The 24,445-nt window shown below is 39.1% G+C and overlaps 1 protein-coding gene across 31 annotated transcripts in view; it reads right to left on the bottom strand.

The window, feature by feature from the left end:
* Positions 1–24,445, bottom strand: part of CADPS2 (calcium dependent secretion activator 2) — a 583,251-nt gene that overhangs the window by 270,919 nt on the left and 287,887 nt on the right. For all 31 annotated transcript variants that reach the window (XM_086395851.1, XM_086395848.1, XM_086395849.1 and 28 more), the window contains one exon: positions 12,260–12,371. In XM_086395851.1, the coding sequence (XP_086251977.1) occupies positions 12,260–12,371 (112 nt within the window). The remainder of the gene's footprint in view (positions 1–12,259; positions 12,372–24,445) is intronic.

The following is a 24,445-nucleotide window of genomic DNA, read 5'->3' as shown; positions in this document are numbered from 1 at the left end:
GATCTGATCTGATCTGATGAGAAATATGACAAGGTTGATGCAGAGAATAAAAAGGCTGACATAATGATGGAAGAAAATATATATATGTATTTCTATACATATACTATACATTTAGTGCAGACTACTAGATTCAAGCATTTTCAATTAGCGTAAAAAAATGATGCTGTAATAGGAATTAGCAAAATTTTGTTTTCAAATAATATAGAAAGTTCATAGAGAATACATACTCATGGAAAATTGACTAGTTAACAGTTTTATCGAAAAAGCAAGGGAGTTCCAGAAAAACATCTATTTCTGCTTTATTGACTATACCAAAGCCTTTGACTGTGTGGATCACAATAGACTGTGGAAAATTCTGAAAGAGATGGGAATATAAGACCACCTGACCTGCCTCTTAAGAAACCCGTATGCAGGTCAGGAAGCAACAGTTACAACTGGACATGGAACAACAGACTGGTTGGAACCAACAGACTGTTGGAACCAACAGACTGGTTGGAACCAACAGACTGGTTGGAACCAACAGACTGTTGGAACCAACAGACTGGTTGGAACCAACAGACTGTTGGAACCAACAGACTGGTTCCAAATAGGAAAAGGAGTACGTCAAGGCTGTATATTGTCACCCTGCTTATTTAACTTATATGCAGAGTACATCATGAGAAACGCTGGGCTGGAAGAAGCACAAGCTGGAATCAAGATTGCTGGGAGAAATATCAATAACCTCAAGGCTATGGTTTTTCCAGTGGTCATGTATGGATGTGAAAGTTGGACTGTGAAGAAGGCTGAGCACCGAAGAATTGATGCTATTCAACTGTGGTGTTGGATAAGACTCTTGAGAGTCCCTTGGACTGCAAGGAGATCCAACCAGTCTATTCTAAAGGAGATCAGCCCTGGGATTTCTTTGGAAGGAATGACGCTAAAGCTGAAACTCCAGTACTTGGGCCACCTCATGCAAAGAGTTGACTCATTGGAAAAGACTCTGATGCTGGGAGGGATTGAGGGCAGGAGGAGAAGGGGACGACAGAGGATAATACGGTTGGATGGCATCACTGACTTGATGGACATGAGTCTGAGTGAACTCTGGGAGTTGATGGACAGGGAGGCCTTGCATGCCATGATTCATGGGGTCGCAAAGAGTCGGACACGACTGAGCGACTGAATGGAATGGATGCATGAAACGGCTTTAGCTTAAATAATATTCAGTCCTGCTTTAAGTCATGAAATTAAATTGGCCCATACTGACACCATGATTTGTAAAACAGTCACATTTCCTCATCCTATCAAACAGTATTTAACGATTATTTTAGGAAAGACTTTGGACTCAGAAAGCTCAAGTTCAAATCCAGATTCTTGCAATTGCTGAGTGGTCTTAACCTCTGATTATCATTCTTTAACTAAACATGGACCGTTACTCTCTTCTTCAAAGAGGATTAAATGGGATATGTGAATAGTAAGGAATCACATACAGCAACCAGTAAAGCAATATAATGGTAGAGAAGGAGAACTAGAAATGACAACAGTATTTGCATTTCACCTAGCTCAATTTACAGACAAGGGGTCAGAGATCCAGAGAGTAAATGCCTCCCAGATCATGCCAAATAAAAAGTCAACCTTACTTAGTATGGCAAAACTGATCTAATAAATCCTTCAGTGAGTTGTTTGGGTGAGAACTATTATCTGATAGAACTGTTGAAGGAAATCTCCATCATGACTGAATTTACAGATATTTTCAGTGATTTTTACCATTTAGAATATAAATAAGACGTTTTACCTTTCTATTGCACTGGCTACTTTTAAATAAGGGCCTCCCAGGTGGCGCTAGTAGGAAAGAGCCTACCTACCAATGCAGAAGACTTAAGAGACGGAGGTTTGATCCCTGAGTCAGGAAGATCCCCTGGAAGAGGGCACAACAACCCACTCCAGTATTCTTGCCTGGAGAATCCCACGGGTATAGGAGCCTGGTGGGCTACCCTCCATAGGACCACAAAGAGTCAGAAATGATTGAAGCGACTTAGCACAATTTTAAATAAAGTAATCAGACATACATCCTTATTGAGATACATTCTAAGGACAAAAAGAACTGCTAAGAAATACCATTACTTTGTAAGTGTTTTGTTGGTTGTGGTACTGGTACAGTATTTCTGGAACAAATTTGTATGTATTATAAAACAGAAAATATTAAATTTATATTGATGCTGCAGAGAACCTGTAAAGTCATGATTTAAAAAAATATTTATCCCTTAACCTGTTCATTTCTTGTTTCTCCCGTTGTGGTTTGATGATTTTTCTTAGTAGTATGGTTGTGTTTCTTTCTTCTTAGTTTTTGTGTATCTATTGTGGGTTTTAAATTTGTGAACAACATGAGGTTCACATATTTGCTTGTTTTAAACTAGGAGTCACTTAAGTTTAAACATACTCTAAAAGAGCCACAGTTTTTACTTCCCTCTTCCACATGGTGCTTTGATGTCATATTTTAATTTTCACACTTATCCCTTTACAATTTATTATAGCTATAGTTGCTTTTATAATTTTTGCCTTTTAATCTCCATACTGGCTTAATGTAAGGGGTTGAACCTCAGTCCTTAGTATATATTTGCCTTTCCTAGTGGGATTTTCCTTATTCTATTGATGGCAGAATGTGAAGAGGAACTAAAGAGCCTCTTGATGAAAGTGAAAGAGGAGAGTGAAAAAGTTGGCTTAAAGCTCAACATTCAAAAGACTAAGATCTAACATCCAGGCCCATCACTTCATGGCAAAGGATGGGAAAACAATGGAAACAGTGACAGACTTTACTTTTTGGGTTTCAAAATCACTGCAAATGGTGACTGCAGCCATGAAATTAAAAGATGCTTGCTCCTTGGAAGAAAAGCTATGACCAACCTAGACAGCATATTAAAGAACAGAGATGTTACTTTGCCAACAAAGGTCCATCTAGTCAAAGCTATGGCTTTTCCAGGAGTTGTGTATGGATGTGAGAGTTGGACCATAAAGAAAGCTGAGTGCCAAAGAACTGATGCTTTTGAACTGTGGTGTTGGAGAAGACTCTTGAGAGTCCCTTGGACTTCAAGGAGATCCAACCAGTCCATTCTAAAGGAAATCAGTCCTGAATATTCATTGGAAGAACTGATGCTGAAGCTGAAACTCCAATCCTTTGGCCATGTGATGTGAAGAACTGACTTATTTGAAAAGACCCTGATGCTGGGAAAGACTGAAGATGGGAGGAGAAGGGGACGACTGAGGATGAGATACTTAGATGGCATCACCGACTTTTGGACATGAGTTTGAGCAAGCTCTGGGAGTTGGGTGATGGACAGGGAAGCCTGGCGTGCTGCAGACCATGGGGTCACAAAGAGTCAGACACAACTGAGTGACTGAACTGATAGATTCCTATCTTAAAGACCCTTTAATATTTGTTAGAATAGGTTTACTACTAACAAACTCTCAGTTTTTGCTTGCCTGAGAAGTTCTTTATCTTTTCTATTCTAAATGCTAATCTTGCTAGGAAGATATCCTAGGTTACAGGTTTTTCCCTTTCAGCACTTTGAATATACCACATCACTCTCTTTCGGTTTGCAAAGTTTCTGTAGAGAAGATAGCCTTGTAGTGCTGCTGCTGCTCCTAAGTCGCTTCAGTCGTGTCCGACCCTGATTCCCTTGTATTTGACGGTTTTGTCTTTCTGCATTAATAATTCTTTATCTTTTGTCATTTTAATTATGATATGTCTTAGTGTGGGTCTGTTTGAGGTCACCAAGTTTGAAATCTGCTCTGCTTTCAATATCTGGATATATATTTCCTTCCTCAAGTTTGGAAAGTTTACAACTACTGTTTCCTCAAATAAATTTTCGAACTCCTTTTCTCCTTTCCTTTCTGGGACCTCTATACTGCAAGTATTGGCAGGCTTAATGTTATCCCACAGATCTCAAACTGTTTTCATTAAAAAAAGAAATTTTTTTTTCTGCTGTTCTGATTGGGTGATATCCATTATTCTATCTTCCAGATGACTTATGTGTTTTTCTGTATCACTTAGTGCACTCTTCATATTTTCATGTGTGGTTTTTTTAACTTCAGCTCTTGTATTCATTTCTGATTGTATCTTTTTTCTATTTTCTAGTTCCCTGTTAACAGTTTCATTGAATGTATCTACCCTTTTCCCTAATTTAGTTAACACTTTTATTACCAGTGCTTTGAATTCTTTATCTGGCAAGGTGATTATTCCATTATTTGTTCAGAGGTTTTCTTTTGCTGTATCAATGACAGCAATCCTTCTACCTCCTTTTGGTTAATTTTCTCTGCCGCTATGAATTTAGGTGAAAGTTACCTATTGTGGTCCTGAAGGAGTATTCTTACGTGGGAGAGTCCCTTTGGAGATGTGTCCAATGCCTTTGGTAGGAGAGCTGGATTTGATGTTAACACAAGTCATGTCTTTGCTTAGCGTGTGCTGGCAGCTATGGCCTTGGTAGTGGGTGGGGCTGGAGTCGGCAGGGCAGAGCCAGGTGTGCGGCCGGTCCTCCTTTTTGCTCAGTGACCCTCGACAGCCTACAGGAGGTCTGATCCCAAGTTGCTGCAGCAGAATCCCTGAGGGTGAGCCTGAGCTGGCTCTATTCCCTTTAAGGATGGCTTATTCTCTTTCTCTGTACTGGAAACCCATGCCCAATAGTGGGCAGTGCTGAAGCAAATGGGACACACAGTGTCCTCTATGCTCCTGTCTGCTTCAGACAGAGGCCCAAGCTTCCTCTGCTGTGCTGAGTGTGCACCCACAATTGTTTCCCTCACTCTGCTCAGACACAGCCTCGGGTGCAAATCCCTTTGTCGCTCACAGCTGATCACTGCTCCCAGCCTCCGTTACCCTTGCCCTGTGGTAGAACAACACTGCGGGGCGGGGGAACCCACGTGGTCTTTCAGCACATATGGGGTGGTGAGTGGTGGTGGACTGTCTGCCACAGAGATCTAGGCTGCTTAAGTAGATGCTCAGCTATGGCCATCACCACCTCACCCAGGCCCCGCCCAGAACTTGGTAGCCTCTGCATCCCACACTTGAGTCTTCTCCCCAGTCGTGGCTGCCTCAGGCCCAGTGTCCTGGGAAAGCTGGCAGCCTCCAGGACAGACCTCCCTGCACTCTGACTTGGGGGAGAAGCCAGTGCACTCCTGCTGCTCACAAGCTGAGTTTCGGGTTCCCAGAGTCTACGTGTTTGTCCCAGCAATTCTCCAGCCAGCCGAGGGGGATTGCCTTCCCTGTTTAGGACGTCAGGACTAAGGTGTGTAATCTGTGGCTCTCACCGCACATTCCCTAGGGCAGGGGTCCAACTGTATTCTCGCTTCTTCTCTAAGTTCCTGTCCAGGGTCACAAGGCTCAACAGGATTGCTTTTCTTCTCTTCTTACTGGATGTTTGTGTCTTTTCTACAGCCTTGGCTGTGCAGGAGTCCCTCTGCCAGTTTCCAGTTAGTTTTCAGTGAGAACAGTTAGACATGGAGGTCTATTTTTGATGTGTTCAAACACATGTGCACTCCACATTTTCTTACTCCTCCATCTTGACTGATCTCCTGTAATGTACAGTTCTATGTGTTTAAGCAAATGCATACATCCATATACCCAATACCCAGTGTCACACATAAATACTCCTTCACCTTGAAAGATCCCTGAACACCATTTACAGACAACCACTTTCCCCTTGGGTCAATCCCCGGTCAATTCATCTATTTCCTGCTTCTACAGTATTGCCTCTTTTAGAACAAATCATACAATATGTTGTAAGTTTAAGTTTGTTGATCTGCATCCTTGTCAGCATTTGTTATTGTCAGCTTCTTATATTACAGCCATTCAATGGTATCACCTTGTGTTATCAATCTATTTTAAGGGCTCTTTACTCATCTTTCCAATACCACACTAAATTTTAATTTAAAAACTTCACTCAGCCAAGATCCCCAGATACAGAATTATATAATTTTAGACTACAGACTTCAGATGATGTAAGGCCTTTTTCTTCAAATTAAACTCTTTATGCTGTTTCTGAGTGTGGTGGTAGTGGTTCAGTTGCTAAGCTGTGTCCAACTCTTGGGACCCCACATGTAAAAGTAGATAAATATATAGAAAACATTACCAACAGCTCTACCATCCAGAGATGACTACCGTTTTCTTCTAATTGTGTGTGAGTGCACATGTGGTCATGTCTAAAGACCCAAAGTTTTTTTTAATTAATTAATATACTTTTGGCTGCACTGGGTCTTTGTTGCTGCATGCAGGCTTCTTACTGCAGCTGCTTCTCTTACTGCAGAACATGGGCTCTAGAGAACGCAGGCTTCAATAGTTGTGGTGCATGGGCTTAGTCGTCCATGGCGTGTGGAATCCTGGATCAGGGATAAAACCCATGTTCCCTGAATTGGCAGGCAGACTCTTAAACCACTGGACCACCAGGGAAGTCCAAATTAATGCTAAATTTAATATTCAAAGACTGAGTGTTTCTTCCCTAAGATCAAGAATAAGACTAGAATGTCCACTTTCACTATATCTATTCACTGTAGTGGAGAATCTTATAGATGCGATTGTTGTTGTTAGTCGCTCAGTCGTGTCTGACTCTTTGCGACCCCAGGTTCTGCAGCCTGCCAGACTCCTCTGTACATAGGATTCCCAGGCAAGAACACTAGAGTGGATTGCCATTCCCCTCTCCAGAGGATCTTCCCAACCCAGGGATCAAACCCAGGTCTCCTGCATCACAGGCAGATTCTTTACCATCTGAGTCATCAGGGAAGCCCAACAGATGCAATAGAACAGTCAAAATAAATACAAGCATCTAGATTGGCAGGTGGATTCTTAACCACTGGACCACCAGGGAAGTCTGACCCAAAATTTAAAATCTGATTATGTTTGAGGAAAGAAAGCCAAGCGTGAACGAAGAACCATAGTAAACAAGGTGGGTGTGATAGGAGATAAATTTAGAGAGACCTGTTCAGGTGGAGTGGAGTTCTTCAATGTTGATTGTGTCCAATGTTGAGGCCTTGTTAAGAGAGACTGTGGCATCCTACCCACCAAATTTCTGATCCAGCAGAGAGAGATCTGGGCCTGAAAATCTGAATTTGCAACCATCTTCCAGGTGTTGCTGATGCTGCTGGTACAGGGTCCCACTTTGAGAACCCTTCCTGGGCATACCATACTACGATGAAGAGTCTGAGTTTTTTCTTCCAAATAGATGAGAAGACAATGTAAGGTTTTAAAGACAGAATGATGTGCTTCTGTGTTGAATTTTACATAGATAATAGTGGCTGAGGTGTGAAAGCTGAATCAGAGGGGACAGGATGACAAATGAGGAAGCAGTAAGTGGACTACTACTAGTGAGAAATTGTCTTGAATCAGAGTAGAGAAAATGTTAAAGTGTGAACCAACTCAGTATAGGAAAAAGCTGACAGAACTTGCAAATAGACTGGATATTAGTCAAAGAAGAAGAAAAAAGGGCAAGCTGAGGTCACTGCCCTGACAACAACCTCTATGGAAGACTGGATGGGGTTGCTAATCAAAAGTTCTTATTTCAAAAATATTTAGTGTGCGATATCCATTAATACACTAGAAATACCAAGTATGCAAATTAGATATACAAATCCAAAGCTCCAAGGAAGACAATTTAAAAATGGGACACCATTAACCCATGAACACATTTATAATCATGGAACCTACTGAAGTCATTAGTATAGATCAATGGCTTGCAAGCAGGTCTGCTCCCAGGGGACACTTGGCAATGTCTGGAGACATTTCTTATCGACTTCACTTAAGAACGGATGAGACTACTGGCATATATTGACTGCAGGTCAGGAACGCTACTCAAATATCATAAAATGCACAGGAGTGCTCCCAACAGCAAAGAATTATCTTCCTCAGAACATCAATAGTGCTGAGGTTGAGAAACTCTTATACAGATAGAAAAATTGGCTTTCATGTATGATGGGAACACGGGAGTACAAGGCCTTTCTCAGATATACAAACAACTGGAAAATATACCATTCGTGCACATTATTTAGAGGTTGCATCAGTTCAGTTCAGTCACTCGCTCAATCATGTCTGACTCTTTGTGACCCCATGGACTGCAGCACGCCAGGCCTCCCAGTCCATCACCAACTCCCAGAGCCTGCCCAAACTCATGTCCATCGAGTCGGTGATGCCATCCGACCATCTCATCCTCTGTCATCCCCTTCTCCTCCTGCCCTCAATCTTTCCCAGCAACAATGTCTTTTCAAATGAGTCAGTTCTTCACATCAGGTGGCCACAGGATTGGAGTTTCAGCTTCAGCATCTGTCCTTCCAATGAAAATTCAGGACTGATTTCTTTAGGACTGACTGACTGGATCTCCTTGCAGTCAAAGGGATTCTCAAGAGACTTCCTGAACACCACAGTTCAAGAGCATTAATTCTTCAGCACTCAGCTTCCTTTATAGTCCAACTTTCACATCCATACATGACTACAGGAAAAACCATAGCTTTGGCTAGACAGACTTTTGTTGGCCAAGTAATGTCTCTGCTTTTGAATATGCTATCTAGGTTGGTCATAACTTTCCTTCCAAGGAGTAAGCGTCTTTTAATTTCATGGCTGCAGTCACCATCTGCAGTGATTTTGGAGCCCAGAAAAATAAAGTCTGACACTGTTTCCATTGTTTCCCCATCTATTTGCCATGATGTAATAGGAACAGAAGCAATGATCTTAGTTTTCTGAATGTTGAGTTTTAAGCCAGCTTTTTCACTCTCCTCTTTCACTTTCATCAAGAGGCCCTTTAGTTCCTGTTCACTTTCTGCCATAAGGGTGGTGTCACCTGCATATCTGAGGTTATTGATATTTCTCCAGGCACTCTTGATTTCAGCTTGTCCTTCATCCAGCTCAGCATTTCACATAATGTAGTCTGCATATAAGTTAAATAAGTAGGGTGACAATATACAGCCTTGACGTACTCCTTTCCCAATTGGGAACAAATCTGTTGTTAAACATCTAGTTCTAACTGTTGCTTCTTGACCTGCATACAGATTTCTCAGGAGGCAGGTCAGGTGGTCTAGTATTCCCATCTCTTTAAAAATTTTCCATCGTTCGTTGTGACCATACAGTCAAAGACTTGGTCTAGTCAATAAAGCAGAAGTAGGGGTTTTCTCGAACTCTCTTGCTTTTTCAATGATCCAACAGATGTTGGCAATTCAATCTCTGGTTCCTTTGCCTTTTCTAAATCCAGGTTTAACATGTGGAAGTTCATAGTTCAAGTACTGTTGAAGGCTGGCTTGGAGAATTTTTTTAATATATTTTTAAAAATTTAATTAATTTATTTATTTTACTTTACAATATTGTATTGGTTTTGCCATACATTGACTTGAATCTGCCATGAGTATACATGTGTTCCCCATCCTGAACCCCCCTCCCATCTCGCTCCCCATCCTATCCTTCTGGGTCATCCCAGTGCACCAGCCCTGAGCACCCTGTATCATGCATCAAACCTGGACTGGCGATTTGTTTCACATATGATATTTTACAAGTTTCAATGCCCTTCTCCCATATCATCCCACCCTCACCCTCTCCCACAGAGTCCAAAAGACTGTTCAATACATCTGTGTCTCTTTTGCTGTCTCGCATACAGGGTTATTGTTACCTTCTTTCTAAATTCCATCAGATCAGATCAGTTGCTCAGTTGTGTCTGACTTTTTGTGACCCCATGAATTGCAGCATGCCAGGCCTCCCTGCCCATGATCAACTCCCGGAGTTCACTCAGACTCACGTCCGTCGAGTCGGTGATGCCATCCAGCCATCTCATCCTCTGTCGTCCCCTTCTCCTCTTGCCCCCAATCCCTCCCAGCATCAGAGTCTTTTCCAATGAGTCAACTCTTCGCATGAGGTGGCCAAAGTACTGGAGTTTCAGCTTTAGCATCATTCCTTCCAAAGAAATCCCAGGGCTGATCTCCTTCAGAATGGACTGCTTGGATCTCCTTGCAGTCCAAGGGACTCTCAAGAGTCTTCTCCAACACCACAGTTCAAAAGCATCAATTCTTCGGCGCTCAGCCTTCTTCACAGTCCAACTCTAAAACCATAGCCTTGACTAGACGAACCTTTGTTGGCAAAGTAATGTCTCTGCTTTTGAATATGCTATCTAGGTTGGTCATAACTTTCCATGTGTTAGTATACTGTATTGGTGTTTTTCTTTCTGGCTTACCTCACTCTGTATAATCAGCTCCAGTTTCATCCACCTCATTAGAACTGATTCAAATGTATTCTTTTTAATGGCTGAGTAATACTCCATTGTGTATATGCACCACAGCTTTCTTATCCATTCATCTGCTGATGGACATCTAGGTTGCTTCCATGTCCTGGCTATTATGAACAGTGCTGTGATGAACATTGGGGTACACATGTCTCTTTCAATTCTGGTTTCCTCAGTGTGTATGCCCAGCAGTGGGATTGCTGGGTCATAAGGCAGTTCTATTTCCAGTTTTTTAAGGAATCTCCACACTGTTCTCCATAGTGGCTGTACTAGTTTGCATTCCCACCAACAGTGTAAGAGGGTTCCCTTTTCTCCACATCCTCTCCAGCATTTATTGCTTGTAGACTTTTGGATCGCAGCCATTCTGACTGGCGTGAAATGGTACCTCATTGTGGTTTTGATTTGCATTTCTCTGATAATGAGTGATGTTGAGCATCTTTTCATGTGTTTGTTTGGCTTGGAGAATTTTGAGCATTACTTTGCTAGCATGTGAGATGAGTGCAATTGTGTGGTAGTTTGAACATTCTTTGGCATTGCCTTTCTTTGGGATATGTATATGCGCGCTCTCTCTCTCTCTCTCTCTCTCTCTCTCTCTCTCTCTCTATCTGGAGAGCTGAAGAATAAATTAAACATACCTCAAGTTACATTACAGAATTAGACTTAAATGGCTAGTGCTATTAGACAGTGAAAACACAATAAGGGAATAAGGTAAAATGAATGTAACCATAATTTAAATGAAAAATTTGGACTCACAAATCCATCACACTATATGGAATCTCCAGGGCTCTTCTCTTAGATTATGCCACCTGTACACCTTTGTTGCACGAATAAATGCACAAATATACAAGCACACGAATGAATGAACATTATGGTTTAGCTCTCTTAGGTAATTAAGAAATAGATGCAACAGGGAAACAGAAGGGTAAATATAGAATGTAAGTGCAGACTCACGATTTCTGGACTGTGGGTAGAGATTCACAAAATCTCTAGAAATGAAAAGAAACTTCAAAGATGTAGACAGAAAAGGAGGAAGATTTGAAATCAACAGCAATCCCAACTTTAAGGGGAAGAAAATCCAGTATACACACTAATCCTAGTGTCCTGCCACACGGAGCATCACAGCAGCAATCCACCATTATGAGAAATCCCTGAGAGAGATTTCTTGAGGCTTTATCCTCTGCAAAATACCTGTGAAAGCAGAGCTCAGGTCTGAGTGAAATAGAGCCACATTACAGAAGGTAACTTTATAGACGACTCATCTTCAGAAACAAGACTGCAGAAAATCTTTCACACAGAGAGGTGTTGAGAGCACAACATGTTAACATTCATGCTTTTACAGTCAGAAGATGCTGAGTATAAATGAAAGAGACAGGAATTAGAGGGGGCTAGGAAGATCCCCTGGAGGGGGAAATGACAATCTACTCCGGTACCTTTGCCTGGAAAACTGCCCGGACAGAGAGGTCTGGCAGGCTGCAATCCATAAGGTCGCAGAGTCAGACACGACTAGCGTGACTCAGCACTCATATTCTAGGTATGAGGAGGTGGCCATGGGGGGAAAAATAATTCTGTGTTAAAAGGTGTGTGACAAAAATCTTCACACAGAGAAAAACAGGTATAAGAGAGAAATACACTTGAGATATTCTGTAATCAGTCTAATCACAATATAAGGAACAGATGACTTCAAAGATAAAGAGGATGCTTTTAGTCCATGGACAGAAACGTTTAAATCAGGGTTACCATTCACCAAGAAGGATGAGTCGGTCCATACCACTCCCTTGCTGGCCAGTGAAGTACGTGTGACAGGAATGACTCAGGCAGTGACTATGACTTTATGTGTTTCCCTTACACACCCAAGACCTATCACAATACAGTCTAATTACAGCAATTATGTTTAGTAAATCAGAGATGTAAGCTGGGCTCATTGGAAATTACAAATAAATTACTAATGTAGTTCACACACTGCATGCTGGTCCACTTCAATTCTCAATCAAGAGAAGTTAAAACCATGCTGCCTGGGACATGTGGCGCTGACCATAACTCACCCTTCCCAGTTCTTTATCTTCAAGAGCCAGGACGCCGGTGCTTTCTGTGAAGAGTTTTACTTTGACCACAGGCCGTGGGTGAGTAGTGGTGAAGTCTCCTTGTGTTCCCCACCTGCAACGAAGTAACAAAGTTTCGATTTAAAATGCTGCCTTAATTTTAGTCTTCCATATAGATGTGTCTCCTTAGAAGGCACATCAAGCAATATAGAATCTTTTGTGGCTCAGTGAGATTTTTACCTTCCCTTTTGATTCTGACAGGTGGTAGTCAAGAAAGAAAATAACAATAAGCTTTACAGCTTGTAATAATTATTCAGCTGGTCAAAAAATTAGCACATTAGACTATAAAACATAAGAATCTAGATGAAGGTAAGCATTAAAGAATATATATGTAACTGAGTCACTGTTGTACACCTGAAACTAACCCAACATTATAAATCAACTATACTTCCATAAAAAAGCAAAGCATTGTAGATATAGCTACTGGTACCTATTTTATTAATTTAAATATAAATTACAATACCATTTTTATGGATGGCTGAGGAACATTTCTAGGGGTTTGAGTATAAGAGGCAGTGTCTCAGAAACCACTTTTTCATGTTGAAAATTTCACCCCATCTCTTTTTGTAAAATCTTTACTAGACATTTTATTTATATTTTTAAAAGTGGAGGCAATTATCTTGTCATTTACTTCATATGATTTTTTAAGTTCATGTCAAAAGGAAAGAAATAAGCATCATAAAATATAGGAGTGTTTTGCCATTGATTTCCTAGTACATTCTCCAAAGAATAGAGTAAACCTGTCTATATCTGACTTTTCAAATCATCATAACAAAATAACGTTTCCTTGGTTTATCTTTTAATTAACAGCATCTCATCATTACCACATACCAACTCATTCTAGTCTGTTTACAAACAACTGGCATATACTTGATATTAAAAAAAATCTTATAAATGTTTCTCATATTTCTGATAGATGAGACATGAGATTTAGCGCAGCATGAAGAAAATGCCATTGGGAAAAATAAGAGGAAGAAAGATGTAAGTGACAAAAGAAAGAGAAATTCAATGAAATAAAGATTCCTATTAAAAATAAATCACTAAATAAAAACACCAATCTCTTAAAAAAAAAAAAGCAAGTAGTGGCACTGCCTAAAGTTTACTTTATACAACTTATTCAGAAAGCTGAAATACAGAAATAAAAAACAAAACTGAGAAACGTATACCAAAATTGAATACTCACGATGTCTTCTCCTATCAATGCAATTTTAATTTTTAACACAGTAGTATATGTTCAGTAAAAGCAGAGGCTGTTTCAATGACTAAAGAAACTAACATCAAAATGCTAGTTTGTTCTTTTGAAATTAACGTAATACTTCAGAGGGAAGGAGGAGATCCATTAAGGATGGAAAACAACTTAATTTCTATCTTAGATTTCTAGAAAGGGATTAACCAAGAATTTTTTTTTTTTTTGCCATTTCATAGAATTGAGAAGGTCTGAGATAAAGTAGAGCTAAAACAGGAATAAAAAATGAAAATAGATTCAGAATCAAAATAAGGAAGGACAGAATGATTTTCAGTTTAGAGTGAGGGGTCTTAAGCCTTAATACAGTCAGGCAATCTGAATTGTAACTCCAGAGTCGATTCCCATGACATACCCCTTTCTTTGTCGAGTATCATGCAGCCAAATTTGGAAAACTAACTTTGTAAACGAAGTTCACCTTTTTTAAGTTCTATGTTTACACATCATATTAGAGAATAAAATTTGTATGACAGTAATCTTTTAAAATAATTAAAACCAGCTTCGTATTATAAAATATTTATCTGTGTGTCTAACTTTTCCATGAGTACTTGAAAAGTATTCTGCATTGTGGGTACAGTGTGATATATATGGATATAAGATCAAGGTTGCTACTGTGCTATTTAAATCTATTTTACCCTTGACGAGCGTTGGTATCCCTTATATAGCAGCATATAGGTATTCAGATCTCCTACCAAGACTGAAATTTTGACACTTCCTTTCCTTATATATTTTTGTCAACTTCTGGTGTCCTATTTGGTGATGTAAAATGTTCAGTGAGGCATCACCGACTCAATGGACATAAGTTTGAGTGAGCTTTGGGAGTTGGTGATGGACAGGGAAGACTGGCATGCTGTAGTCCATGGGGTTGCACAGTCAGGCATGACTGAGCAACTGAACTGAACTGAAAGTGTTCAATAGTAACCATATCCTTTAAGTATGAATAGTTTATTATTTTTCACAATCCCATGGTCTTGTTACTTCTCAATTACTAGACCTGTGTAAAAATAGAGAACTAACACTATGCTAGGAATAATGATAAGGTAAAAAACAACTTATGCTATCCTAAGTCAATTCAGTCGTGTCTGACTGTGTGTGACCCCACAGACACCAGCCCACCAGGCTCCCCTGTCCCTGGGATTCTCTAGGCATGAACACTGGAGTGGGTTGCCATTTCCTTCTCCAGTGCATGAAAGTGAAAAGTGAAATTGAAGTTGTTCAGTTGTGTCCGACTCTTAGCGACCCCATGGACTGCAGCCTACCAGGCTCTCCATCCATGGGATTTTCCAAGCAAGAGTACTGGAGTGGGGTGCCATTGCCTTCTCCAAAAAACCAACTTAGAGAAGTCAAATAAGGAATCTAATCAATATATTGCAAGTAGAGACAGTAATTAGAAAACAAAGAGCTAAAATTTAATGGGAAATCACTGATAATATATATAACTTGGAAGGGAATCCACGATATCCAGTCTCAAAATCAGTAACACCAATAAAGACAGGAAATAGATGAATATCATAGGCCCGGAGGCAATCCATGAGGGTACATCTCCCTACAAACAAGGTATAGGAACTCTGAGTCCAGAGTATGGAATGCTAATGGTCAACTCCTATGAAATGAGGAAAGCTTAAATAACACGCTTTCAGGAAGGGAGAAGCCAAGGCACAAAGTTATCAGCAGATCCTAACTGTAACAGACTGACGTCTACATTTTTAGAGGCATTCAACAACAACGAAAATGCAATTTTAAAAGGGTGCATAAATAAAAATACTGCAATGATAGTTCTCATAAATTCCAACATCCCAGGATATAAGCAAACTGGCACCACCTTGATAATTTCTCCACTGAAAAATAAAAGTTAAGAAGTTAGGTACAGTTTAAAAATGCTGATGAATTCTATAACGAGTTAATTAAAAAATACAAAGTCTCCCTCCCTTTCCACCAAAAAAGGCAGCATGGAAGAAAGGAAAAAGATAATAGGCCTATTTTCAATATTCACCATGATACTTCCTTGCCTTCTACTTAAATGGCATGTTTAAACACTTTCAGGAATTAATACCAGTTATTATCGTCTTGCTATTTTCTCTGTATTATGTGATGAAAGAATACACTACCCTTGCTGTCAATTTGCTTCGACTCAAAATGCATTGCCTTTTCCTTCTTCTATGAATGTATTATTTATGAGGACCCAGATTTCCAATGTAAATCTTCAAATGAATAAAATATCTACAAAGTATCTTTATGAGGACTGCAGGGTTTTGCAGCCATGAAAACTGGGTAAGTCATATACAAACTGAAATGACTGACATTATTATGTATTTGCTAATAAGCAGAGACATTACTTTGCCAACAAAGGTCCATCTACTTAAGGCTATGGTTTTTCCAGTGGTCATGTATGGATGTGAGAGTTGGACTGTGAAGAAGGCTGAGCACAGAAGAATTGATGCTTTTGAACTGTGGTGTTGGAGAAGACTCTTGAGAGTCCTTTGGACTGCAAGGAGATCCAACTAGTCCATTCTGAAGGAGATCAGCCCTGGGATTTCTTTGGAAGGAATGATGCTAAAGCTGAAACTCCAGTACTTTGGCCACCTCATGCGAAGAGTTGACTCGTTGGAAAAGACTCTGATGCTGGGAGGGATTGGGGGCAGGAGGAGAAGGGGATGACAGAGGATGAGATGGCTGGATGGCACCACTGACTCAATGGATGTGAATCTGAGTGAACTCTGGGAGTTGGTGATGGACAGGGAGGCCTGGCATGCTATGATTCATGGGGTCGCAAAGAGTCAGACACGACTGAGCAACTGAACTGAACTGAATAGATAAATATGCTGGAAATTTGTATCAGGAGCCAAAAAAATATGTTCAGTCTATTCACCCAGTAAGGCTATTTCTAAGAATTTATCCTAACAAAACAACCATGTATAATTAAAAAAAAAAGTATAAGCAGGAATGTATTCTACCATAGCATTATACATAAATAACAAAAGCAAGCAACCTAAATATCTAATATTAGGGGAAAGATTATGTAAATTATGTGACATCAATGAAAATGTTTGCTGCTATCTATGACAGTTATCAAGGTGATGTAAAACCATGCACGATGTATTAAAAAAGAGGGGACACAAAACTGAATCAGGTGTTGATGTATGGCAAAAACTATCACAGTACTGCAAAGTAATTATCCTCCAGTTAAAATAAATCAATTTTAGAAACAGAATCAGGGCCTTTCATTCATTCGAAAAACTTACTGAGTACCTCTTGTGTGCCAGACATATTCTAGTGTCAGTAACCAAAGTCTAACCTCTTAAAAAATACATTCTAATAGAAGATTATAGACATAAATAATTTTATTATTATATTCTGTAGTATATGTCTCTTTCCACTCTTGCTCTGCATTCTCAACAGCTAGATACCTCCCATGGTCTCTTAAAGTAGCTAGAGAACTAGATATATATTGTGATCTGAAAGAATTCTCAAAAGTTAATAGTGTATTTGTTTTAAAGTCCATTGAAAACCATAAGTAGTAAAATAGCTATGTCAAAAAAGTACTCAAATCCCTCAACTCAAAATTTGTATTCATTGTGAATGCATAATGCACTGTGTTACAGAAGCTACGAACTTGAAAGCAGTCTCAATCTATATTTTTCATCTGTAACCAGTAGTAATGAATTAAAAATATATGTAATCTCAAAATTATTTCATCCATCAACTACCTTTTCATCTTTTCATCTATCCGACTATGTGACTAGAATTGGAAAAGGTAGTGGGCATTAAAAAAAAAAATCAAGATGACAGATCTCGTATTAAATGAACTCAGACTAATAGGGGAGACAAACATATAAACTCAAATGTAAACAATAAACCAAATCATATAGAACTGAACAGGGGTCTATAAAGTGCACCTTTAAATTACTTCTGGGGTCAAGCACTGTCTTTTTACTGGTCACCTGCATTTCTGGCTTGCCTTTTTATTACCATTGTCTGTTTCTCTCTTAGGCTTTCTATCAATTGACAATTTTTTAAAACTCTTTATATGATGAACATTAACTGTTGCCATACATATGGCAAATATTTTCATACTTGGTTATTTTCCACTTAACCCATGTATGGCTTTTTAAAATGCACAGTTTAAAAATATTAGGTAGCCAATTCTGTTGATCTGATTTATAGTTTTTGACATTAACATCCTACTTAAAATTTTTCTTCTTAAAGATTATATAAAATTTAACCTACATTTCTTTCATACATTTCCACTGTTTAAATCTTCAATCTGTCTGAAACTCAGTAGTAATATTAAAATGGCAGTTTCACTTTTCTTTTTATCGCAATATCACTTGGTTTAGAAATCAAATATATTTATTATTGTATAAGGTTGAGTTTGGTTTTAAAGTTTCTGTCCTAAAAATCTATCTCTTGAATTGTGCTAATAAAACAATAGTTTCATTAGAGTTTCACAAGATATCTGTTAGAACAAAAAGAATATAGACATTTTCAAATTATATTTGAACTTCGAAATTATATTTGATTTAAGAAAAAGAAAAGTCTCCATTAATTAAAATCTATTCCAGTATTTCTTGGTAAAGACTTAAATTTTTTTCACATTCCACATAGGTCTTACACATTGCTTACTGAACTCATCTCACAGTACAGTTGATCCTTGAACAGCATGAGGGTTAATCCCCATATAATTATGGTTGGCCTTTGTATCTAGTTCCTCTCCATCTATGGATGCAACCAACCACTGACTGCGAAGCACCGTAGGATTTACTACTGAAAAATACCCACATGTAAGTGGACCCATACAGTTCAAATTCATGCTATTCAAGGGTCAACTGTATTTCTTATTTTGCGATTCTAAGGAGTCTTTTTCCTTTATGTTGTCTGACTATTGGTGTCATATAAGAAAGTTATAAACTCCTTTTTCAAATAGTTTTGCTTTATTTTCAATCTAGTGACTGTTTTTCCAAATGATGTCTTCACCAAATTAACATTAATTCTATTACAGAAATTGAGTTATTAATATAATTTAAAATGACATAATTCTATGCTATACATTGCTAACTTTAAAACAGAAACATTAAATAAGGGTTCAATTACAGAGGTAAAGGTGAGTCTTAAAGAATTATATGTGGGTGTAAAACTGGCGCACCTTCTCAGGCAGATGTTGACCGTCCAGAGATAAATCCACGCACATATGGACACCTTATCTTTGACAAAGGAGGCAAGAATATACAATGGATTAAAGACAATCTCTTTAACAAGTGGTGCTGGGAAATCTGGTCAACCACTTGTAAAAGAATGAAACTGGACCACTTTCTAACACCATACACAAAAATAAACTCAAAATGGATTAAAGATCTCAACGTAAGACCAGAAACTATAAAACTCCTAGAGGAGAACATAGGCAAAACACTCTCTGACATACATCACAGCAGGATCCTCTATGACCCACCTCCCAGAATACTGGAAATAAAAGCAAAAATAAACAAATGGGACCTAATTAACCTTAAAAGCTTCTGCACATCAAAGGAAACTATTAGCAAGGTGAAAAGACAGCCTTCAGAATGCGAGAAAATAATAGCAAATGAAGCAACTGACAAACAACTAATCTCAAAAATATACAAGCAACTCCTACAGCTCAACTCCAGAAAAATAAACGACCCAATCAAAAAATGGGCCAAAGAACTAAATAGACATTTCTCCAAAGAAGACATACAGATGGCTAACAAACACATGAAAAGATGCTCAACATCACTCATTATCAGAGAAATGCAAATCAAAACCACTATGAGGTACCATTTCACACCAGTCAGAATGGCTGCCATCCAAAAGTCTACAAATAATAAATGCTGGAGAGGGTGTGGAGAAAAGGGAACCCTCTTACACTGTTGGTGGGAATGCAAAGTAGTACAGCCACTATGGAGAACAGTGTGGAGATTCCTTAAAAAACTGGAAATAGAACTGCCTTATGATCCAGCAACCCCACTGCTGGGCATACACACTGAGGAAACCAGAAGGGAAAGAGACACGTGTACCCCAATGTTCATCGCAGCACTGTTTATAATAGCCAGGACATGGAAGCAACCTAGATGTCCATCAGCAGATGAATGGATAAGAAAGCTGTGGTACATATACACAATGGAGTATTACTCAGCCATTAAAAAGAATACATTTGAATCAGTTCTAATGAGGTGGATGAAACTGGAGCCTATTATACAGAGTGAAGTAAGCCAGAAGGAAAAACATAAATACAGTATACTAACGCATATATATGGAATTTAGAAAGATGGTAACAATAACCCGGTGTATGAGACAGCAAAAGAGACACTGATGTATAGAACAGTCTTATGGACTCTGTGGGAGAGGGAGAGGGTGGGAAGATTTGGGAGAATGGCAATGAAACATGTAAAATATCATGTAGGAAACGAGTTGCCAGTCCAGGTTCGATGCACGATGCTGGATGCTTGGGGCTGGTGCACTGGGACGGCCCAGGGGGATGGTATGGGGAGGGAGGAGGGAGGAGGGTTCGGGATGGGGAACACATGTATACCTGTGGCGGATTCATTTTGATATTTGGCAAAACTAATACAATTATGTAAAGTTTAAAAATAAAATAAAATTAGAAAAAAAAAGAATTATATGTAATTCTTAAGCTGTTTTATGCTGAACTTACTTTATAAAACAGTCAAAGTATAGATAAATTAGCATTCTCATAATTTTGGCACTTTAAGATTAAAATAATGTAATATTTACCCAACAATCTTTGCCTACATAAAAGTTTCTGTTCATAACTTAAGCATGAAAGCATCAGATATTTGGTAGCATTGACTTAAACACCATCGTGGAAAGTCAAAAATGTTTCCAAGTTTTCTGCAATTGACTTCAAATAGGTCTGAGGTCTCTTTCTGCTGTCCTACAGGGAATTTGCCCAAGAAACTGGATTTGGATTATTTTACTCCTATTTGGTAATAAGGTAGGTATCACTCCTCACAAGCTCCAAGGATCAAAAAGGAATAAAGATGCTTGAGAATGGGATGCAAAGAAAGAGACAGGGAGAAAGAAATTATGGGTTAAGAACTGAACAACAATGGAGAAAAAGGGTAGAGAGGGGGAGAAAAGAAAGACGGATTAAAAAAGACCAATCTGGAAAGGAGAGCGTTAGAGTACTCTGAATCTTAACCCATTTTTGCACACGATCTTTGATCTTTCTTTTAAAGACCATTTACAGTCTAAAATGCTGTGCCATGCTGTGCTTAGTTGCTCGGCTGTGTCCAACTCTTTGGGACCCCATGGACTCTTGCCTGCCAGGCTCCTCTGTCCACGGGGATTCTCTAGGCAAGAATACTGGAGTGGGTAACCTATCCCTTCTCCAGGGGATCTTCGTGACTCAGGAATTGAACCAGGGTCTCCTGCATTGCAGGCGGATTCTTTACCAGTGGAGCTACCAGGGAAGCTGACACACTGCAAATCTTAATAACAGAAATGAAAAACATCCTTTAAAATAACTAAGTTTTATCACTCTAAGTTTTGAGAGGACCTTTCAAAAAATCACACTAAAACTTTTTATAATGATAAAAAAGACAATACAAAATTATCTGTTTCTTCAACATGACAAAGAAGAAATCTTGGGGTGTATGTTGCAATTTAAGGTAGAAGAATATTTGGCAATGGCTTTGGGTAGGTAATGATCACTTTCATAAAGAAAGAAAAATGCTACAGCCTTCACCTTCATTCTCACTCTTACCATCTGTAGGATTTTTCCCTTCAAAGGACAACTCCATTTTAGTGCTCTCAAGATTGCTAAAGCCTCAAGGAAAACAGGATCTCAAAAGTCTGCATTTCATTTATGAAGTATTCAATGCCATTAAACTTCCATATCCAGAGTACAGAGAATCATTATATTTGTACCATTTTCTTCTGAACAAGTCAAACAAGCATGTTAGCACAAAATCAGGTTTCAGAAAAGAAAGAAGATATAATCTCTCATAAGCATTTTTCGTTTTCTCCCTCATCGCAGGGTAGTCCAGAGACATTACCTTGAAGCATCTAATTTCAAAGAGAACCATTTGTCATGTCATACATTACAATTTTACTTGGTGAAGACAGGACAAAAAATAAGTTTTTATAAAACAGAAACCAAGATTTTTAAGAGCCTACATAGAGAAAGACAAACTAAATAATTGATACAGAAGATAAATTAAAGCATAAAATCTGTTATACACATACAAATTCTTAGAAAGAGGTTTAAATAATAAAATGCAATGGTGTATAAATAAGAACCTATTGCAGAAACCACTAGTCACCTACAGATGTTTATCAGTATATGTTCATATTGCTCTCATACCTGCACCTTTGAAACTTGTGAGACCATCATCTGATTTTGTCCTGTTTTTTGACATGAAAATAAAAGGTGAATGTGTTATATGAACTGGAATCAGAAAAAAAACCGTTTAAAATGTCATAGATTTAATGTATTGTCCTTTAAAGATAAAAGGAAATTTAAACTATTTATACTGCTTCCAACTACTAGGTTATAAGTATCACCAATCAGTACAGCATATTGTTATTAGTAAGTTGGAATGTCCATCAGTTACTGGTATGACTGATCCTTGACCACCACAGGGGATGGGGTGCTGACCCTCTGTGAAGTCACAAATCCAAGTATAGTTTATAGTCAGCCCTTCTTATACAGGCATCTGTTTCTGTTCAGTTGCTAAGTCATGCTTGATTCTTTGAGACCCCATGAACTGCAGCGTACCAGACTTCTCAGTTCTTCATTATCTCTTGGAGTTGGTTCAAACTCATGCCCATTGAGTTGGTGACGTCATCCAACCATCTCATTTGTCACCCTCTTCTCCTGCACTTAATCTTTTCCAGCATCAGAGCCTTTTCTAATGAGCCAGCTCTTCAAATCAGGTGGCCAAAGTATTGAAGCTTCAGCATCAGCATCAGCCTTTCCAATGAATATTCAGTGTTGACTTCCTTTAAGACTGACTGGTTTGATCTCCTTGCTGTCCAGGGGACTCTCAAGTCTTCACCAGCACCACAATTCTACAGCATCAGCTCTTCGGTGCTCAGCCTTCTTTATGGTCCAACTCTCACATCTGTGGATTCGACCAACTCAAATCAACAAATTCACATGTACGTGGACCTGCACTTTTCAGACCCATGTTGTTCAAGGGTCAGCTGGAACTCACTTTACCAGATCTTCCCATGATTAATCTCTAATTTGCCAGAACTTCAAGCAGGGGTTAATGTTCTTTGGCGCTAAACATATCGGCATGAAATGTTTTGAAATTTTTACGTATTTTTAATGTGAAAGCCCTGGAATTGCTAGGGTAATACAATGTTAGTGCATCCCATTTTTAGTGACTTAACATTTGAAAGCAAACACTCATCAGCTGTTTCTAGCTGCTCCAAAGGTAAAAGACTCTTGGCTGTGTCTCTGAGCAGAGGGTTGAAAGGGAAACATCAGACTGAATCATCTACAAAGGCCTGTTTTAGTTCTCGAAAAAGTCCTCTTGGGGTCTATTTGCAGATTACTTTTTTTTTTTTTTCCATTCCTAAATGACTCTTTTAGGTGAAATGAAAATATTTTCCAAGTGCAGAGTAGTTGGGGAGCCAGGGGATAAGACTCTGAATTACACCAACATCTCAGATTCCAGAGAGGACTGGAGTCAGCTGGGACCATTTCTGATGGGGATTGAGAAGACAGCCAAAGGCACCAAGCGCTCAACAAGGGCACGATGTATGGTGCGGAAACAAAAGTGGATTTAAATAAAGTAAGCGAAATATGGCAGGATCCAAACCGGCCCCAGGAGCATCAGATGAGGAGTTGTGCTCCAGACTGTGCTCTACAGCCCAGAGGTGACATCACAGGCGATTCAGCAGGAACCTGGCAAGCAGCTGGATCTGGTCATTTTCACAGACCATAGTTGCCGCTGGCTCTTGATGCTTCTAGATCCTATGAGACCTATCCTGTGTCACTCAGCAAGAGAAACCCCCATTTATTGACTTCTGATGGCCAGTGATTACTCAATTTTGTGATATTCTCCAACTTAAATGAAAAACAGACATGCTTGTAAAAATTAAGGACATTTAAATTGATTTTTAAAAGAAATGTTGGATACTTATGAGATAGTGGAAACTCCATTAAGGTTTCAAAAGAGTGAAAGTGACTTATGTTTTTCCCTGTAACTTGCCAAATTGGCACTTAATGAGACATTTTAATAATGAAACTAATTCTTGTTTCCCGTGTGCAACCTCGAGAATGATATTTAATAAGCACCCAGTATGCCCATTATAGGGATGAATGTTAAAAATACAAAGATGAAAGAAAACAGAGTCTGGCCTCAGGGACGTACCTTGTGGGTTAAAAAGAAGCATTAGACAGATAGTATTCTTCTGATTAAAGGTACCCACTGGCTTTCACATTAAGACCATAGTCTCCCACCTATGCCATTACCCTTCTATGTTTACGATTTGTCTGAGGAACCACAGCGAGACCCCTTACCACAACCACCACTGGGCTCTGGACATAACAAGCACACATTACACATTCAAGAGAGAAGATGATGATGTGTTAAAAAAAATACAGACTTTGTAATCTAAGAGGACTGGGTGTCAATAGCTGAGTTAATCAGGTATGTCAAACTTTTGAGGATCCATTCTCTTCTTTAGAAAGTAGGAATGAGTCTTCCCTGCCAAGGGTTCAGAAGAGTGAATGAAGTTAATAAGAAAACATCTATCATAATGTCTGGAAAATTAGAAGGGCATATGAAATAAATGATTGTTCCCAATTCACCTGAGAACCCTATTCTCCTGACAGGAGGACAGAGGTCCAAATGACTAATTCCTGACTGATTTCTCTTACTGGTGGGCAAGCAGCTGGA

The sequence above is a fragment of the Bos grunniens genome, chromosome 4 (assembly GCF_055505025.1).
Source record: "Bos grunniens cultivar Pamir isolate PY7600 chromosome 4, Bosgru_T2T1.0, whole genome shotgun sequence".
NCBI classification, from domain to species: Eukaryota; Metazoa; Chordata; class Mammalia; order Artiodactyla; family Bovidae; genus Bos; species Bos grunniens.
The sequence above is the reverse complement of the archived record's forward strand: the minus strand, read 5'-3'. Positions and strand labels throughout refer to the sequence as shown.